The 5702-nt window shown below is 34.4% G+C and overlaps 1 protein-coding gene across 2 annotated transcripts; it reads left to right on the top strand.

The window, feature by feature from the left end:
• Nucleotides 1-301: 301 nt before the first annotated feature.
• On the top strand, nt 302-5087 carry EVX2 (even-skipped homeobox 2). 2 transcript variants are annotated; one of them, XM_053690160.1, is made up of 3 exons: nt 302-1196; nt 2435-2688; nt 4402-5087. In XM_053690160.1, exons 1-3 carry the CDS (start codon nt 776-778, stop codon nt 5014-5016), a joined length of 1290 nt encoding a protein of 429 aa, XP_053546135.1. In that variant the 5' UTR covers nt 302-775; the 3' UTR covers nt 5017-5087. The 2 variants fall into 2 exon arrangements, with proteins under 2 accessions (XP_053546135.1, XP_053546126.1); XM_053690151.1 differs by having other exon boundaries at nt 754-1193; nt 2447-2688.
• The last annotated feature ends 615 nt before the right edge of the window (nt 5088-5702 follow it).

Below are 5702 nucleotides of genomic sequence, written 5' to 3'. Positions count from 1 at the left end.
ATATTTGCTTTGTATTTAATATGAATAAACTGCTACAAAACGATTTAATACACAGGAAACACATGAATGTACATATATATATATATATATGTGTGTGTGTGTGTGTGTGTGTGTGTATCTATCTATCTATCTATCTATCTATATATATATATATATATATATAAACAAGTTCCAATAAAAATGCTATTTAATCTGAGGAGCAAAAAAAAAAAACTGAAAGGAAAAAAAAAAACATAATTAGGAATTAAAAGCCAACAAAACCAAGCTCAGAGCATAATGATGTACCTAAATGAAGGGGAAATGTTGCAGAGCTCATTTTATTAATCAGTCTGTCAATTTCACCCCAGAGGCCAAACCCCATAGTAAGATCTGATCAAGCTTGAGAGAAGAACCTTACAGTTCATTCCTTGTCTCTCTCTGTACCTGGATATATTTGTCTGCTTGGAATCCGCCTCCATTACCAAACTGACAGGAGCTTGTATTTATTTGCTTATAAAACTGTTACAATAAATGACTATTCAAACAGCGTCATTCATGCATTAATGACTAGCCCTACTTTTTGATGAATGACATTTGTGGCTGGGGAGGATGTATGGGTCATTTTGACCAGTCACTCCATAGCTTTGGCATCCCACAATTTTTACGCAGCTGCACAAAAAAATATAATATTTAGAGACACTACCAGGCTGAATGTGAATTGGCCCCTGCTGCTGATCATCATTACAACAGCACCAACCCTTCCACATTCCACTTTTTTTTCTACACCAAAGCTGAGATGATGGAAAGGATAAGAAAGGAGATGATCCTCATGGAAAGGGGGCTGCACAGTCCAACCACAGGGAAAAGGCTTCCCAATTTGTCCGACTCAGCTGGAAATGCAGTACTGGAGGCCCTGGAAAATGCTCATCACACAGCACGCCTGAGCCCAAGACTAACTTCTGCCTCCATGCATGGATCACTAGGGGACCTTCCCAGCAAGGGCAAATTCGAAATAGACACTTTGTTCAACCTCTCTCGCCAAAATAGCGAGGGCAACAACGCTCCTGACATCGGATCCTCTGAAATCAGGAAGAAAATTAGCCAATATTCAGAAGTGGCTCAGGAGGCAGATATGAACAGTGATGTGGAGCTGGGCTGCCCAGGACTTCGTTCACCCAGCAGCCTAAGTGCCAGCCAGCTCAAAGAAAACAAAGGTACCTACATTCTCTTGTTTATCTAATAATCATAGCTTAGCAATATAAGTATTATATAAAGCAATATTTATTCACTTTATTATTTACAAACAAAACAAAAACAAATGATCAATATTGTACCTAACAATAATACTGTCATATATATATATATATATATATATATCTGTACAGTTTATCTACATGTATACAATTAAATCAGGTATCCATATCCGTTTTAATCAGCTCTCTTTATAGTATATACAATGAATCATATTTTATTTTTAACACATAATACTATTTATTGCAAAAAGTCAACAATTTATTTATAGCTTTTGATGGCTTCATTTTGTTATATTTATTCTTGTTTATATATTTTTTATTTACTTGTGTATTTGTTTGTTATATGTATTTGTACAATATAATTGATTACAATGTACACATACATATCTAGCTGTGTAGCATTTATTTTTTTATAACAAAATATTCACACAGAAACACATACCCACATATATTTGTGTGTATAGGTGGTGTAGCATTTAGATAAAGATTAAATGTTTTAATAAGGTTGCAAAGAGATATTCACAATATTATTATTTTTATTTTATTTTTATGAAATTGTTAAAGATGCGACTTAACATAAGCTATAGCTCGTCTTGCAATTATTTAAACATAATTTAGAAATAATTAAATAAAATTGATTAAAATCCATGACACATATAATCAATATTAAGTAACTAAGTCGTCTGTAAAGAATATATATATATATATATATATATATATATATATATATATATATATATATATATATATATATATTCTTTTTCTTCGTTCATGTCAATAAAATAGATAGTGGATATATTTTATTTATAACATGTATCCGCTTGTGCTTGCCTACTAATTTTTCAGCTATAAGTTGTAAAATAAATATGTGTAAATAAATTGCTAGAAATATTATTTATGAGCCCTTAATCACCTCTAAACTTACTATCTAGTCAAACTTCTGTTTAAGTTAGACTGCACAGAGTCACAATCAGAGACTAATATATAATGGTAGTATAATTATTTGGAAGGGATATTTAGTTATTGCACCTGTTAATACTTATAGAATTACTCATACCATACTGTCAGATTTATGAAATCCCACTACATTATTTGGAAATACAATTTAAATATGTTAGTTACCCATTTTACTTTGATACTTAAACTGAAGTAACATCACTTTGACATAGTTTTAGACAAGTGACGACGCAACTCTGTTCTATGTGTTTTTACAGAATGTGGCTCGGTAGCCAGCAGTACCAGCTCATCAGGAGGCTCGGGATTAGGCAGCATTAACAACGGCAATTCCGTGGGGAGCTCCAGCTCTGCAGCTGATCAGGTGCGGCGGTATCGTACAGCCTTCACCAGAGAACAGATAGGGAGGCTGGAGAAGGAATTCTACAGGGAGAACTATGTATCTCGTCCCAGGAGGTGTGAGCTGGCTGCTGCTCTCAACCTGCCAGAGACAACCATCAAGGTAAGAGGAGATTCTAACTTTAAACCTGTTTCCATCTTCTATTTCTGATCTTTTTCTGCTATATTTATTTTCTAAATTAAATCCAATTATATGGCAACCTTTGTATGTGGAAGCAGTATTGTAGTAAACAGCATGTTAATTTGTATTATCATTTATTTTATATTCATTATAGACTTTAGTTCAATATTATTCATTATCTGAACAGGACCTGATATTAGGGATTTATTTACCATATTAAACAAATTACAGGATCAACCATCTGAGTTGTGTTTTATTAGCATTAATTAGTTCAAAGAACATTGTCAAAAAAAATAGGTAAATATAAATGTTGCACTAGTAATAATTACTAGTAAATAAACCAAGATGACATACGAAATAGAATGTTTTCGTGCTATCATCATATATATATATATATATATATATATATATATATATAATATATATATAGATCGATAGCTAGATAGATAGATAGATAGATATAGATAGATAGATAGATATTTATATATAAATATAAATATATATACACGCAAACAATATATATATATTTACATACATAATGTGTGTCTCATTATCTGAATAGTATATATATATATATATATATATATATATATATATATATATATATATATATATATATATATATATATATATATATACATACAAAAATATAAATATATATAAACTATTTTGTAAACTGAAAGTGCTATATGCTTTCACTTGTTTTCTTTTCTTTCCTAGTAAATCGTAGCAGTTAATAAAGAACCAAAATAATACATATCAATAACTTCTCTGATAATAATATATGACTTATTTCAGCTTACCAAAATATATTTTTATTTCTCTAAGCCATAGTGTTTGTTTTCTTTTAAAGCTCTGTTTGAAACTTAACGCATTTTAATGTCAAGGAAAATAAGAACTTAAATGCCAACATTTTTTTAATGTTTAAAACTCAATTGGATCTGCTAATTGCTTGGAATCACCAGTATTTCTTCAAAACGAAGCTTATTGTACTAATCTTAATACAAACTATAACATGTTATATATATATATATATATATATATATATATATATATATATATATATATATATATATATATATATATATATATATATATATATATATATATATATAATTTAATTTAACCAATATAATTATGCATTATTTTTGAGATAACGAATTTACGTTTTAGTTTCCTATTTAAAAATGTGTTAATGATCAAATGAATGTCAGCTGGAGTTTGTGGAATGTGTTAAATGTTTCTATTTGTATATTTATACAAGTTAAAAAAAAGAACCTTAAAACATTTATTTGTCTGGCTTTAAATGTTGCATTACATAAGCTAAAAAGAATTTGTAAAAATTAGCACAGGCAGCTCCGTATTGTCATGTGAGATTCATTTCTGTAAGAAGCTAATGATCTAGAATCCTTCTGTACGTTTTTGTTCAGGATACATAATGAATTCCAGATCCTGCTGACCTGCCTGCCTTTTTATGTAGGTTCTTTTCGCCAATTAAATTATACAGAGTGTTTTCAAGTGTTGGCCATGAAAATAAGGGCAAATGATTCAAAATGACAACTCACACTAAATAAAAGGGAACTTGTATTGGCTTTATGTTTTCATGTGTTGAAGAAGATATTTCTGTTTCACCAGAAATATAATTTATATTGCAGTACACGTGTATTTATGTGTATATTTAAATCTTTTGACTAGGTGTGGTTCCAAAACAGGCGGATGAAAGACAAAAGGCAGCGCCTGGCTATGTCCTGGCCTCATCCAGCAGACCCCAGCTTCTACACTTATATGATGACTCACGCTGCGGCCACTGGGAGCCTTCCTTACCCCTTCCACTCGCACGTGCCTCTGCACTACTACCCACATGTAGGGGTCACGGCAGCGGCGGCAGCTGCAGCAGCTTCAGGCGCAGCAGCGGCGGCGGCCGCATCACCTTTTGCTACTTCCATCCGCCCCTTGGACACTTTCCGAGCCCTATCGCACCCTTACTCTCGACCAGAACTACTTTGCAGCTTTAGACACCCGGGTCTGTACCAATCCCCGGCAGGGATCAATAGTACTGCTGCGGCAGCTGCTGCCGCTGCGGCTGCTGCTGCTGCCTCGGCACCGGGTTCCGCACCATGTTCCTGTCTCAGTTGCCATAGCAACCAGGCGGCGTCTGCGCTTGGTTCCGCCAGCAGGGGCTCGGATTTCACTTGCACTGCAGCCTCCCAGAGATCAGAGAGCAGCTTCCTTCCGTACTCTGCTGCTGTACTCAGTAAAACGTCTGTCACCCCCCCGGATCAGAGAGAGGACACCCCTCTGACAAGATAACTGTACCCTAGAGAGCCCACCTGGCTCAGTGCTGAGCACCCAGCAGACTGATCCCCTATTGACCTATTTGCATTGACTCCAGAACACTTTGTAAATGCATCTATAATTAACCATTGGCTGCCACAAAGGTAATGCCACGGCCAGCACGGGGTTAACTACCAGTACTATTTTCTCTTCCATTCAAGGGGCTTCATATCAGCACCAAAAAGTGAGAAACAAAACCTGCGCCCAATTCATTGAGGAAAGGGTGAACCACAGACAAAACAGAAAGTCATTCCTGCAGTCACAACAACCATTTGATTTTATTAGAAGTTTTGTTGTATGAGGGTTTCCTTGTGAGTGAATTTATTGGTTCTTTATTCACAATGTATCTGGAAAATACTTGAATCTTGAAACAGGCACTTATCACAAAGTTAAAAGGGGATGTCATCTTTTTCTTTCCCTGCTTTCTTTGCCACTGTAATATGATGTTTTCTTTGCCCTGATGATCACACAATATATAGAAGGTTGCATACTGAGGATGCACTGGGTAACACAAATCTGCAATGTTCTGTTACAGCAGGGACTCCCCTGAACTTTGAAAGGCACATCACAAACTAGCAGTGTTATTGCCATGTCAAACCTGATGCTAATAATGTGCAGATTATGACGAAAATTGCCAATCATGTTCTCTGATGGACCTCCTT

This window comes from Bombina bombina, chromosome 1, assembly GCF_027579735.1.
Source record: "Bombina bombina isolate aBomBom1 chromosome 1, aBomBom1.pri, whole genome shotgun sequence".
Taxonomy (NCBI): Eukaryota; Metazoa; Chordata; class Amphibia; order Anura; family Bombinatoridae; genus Bombina; species Bombina bombina.
The sequence above is the reverse complement of the archived record's forward strand: the minus strand, read 5'-3'. Positions and strand labels throughout refer to the sequence as shown.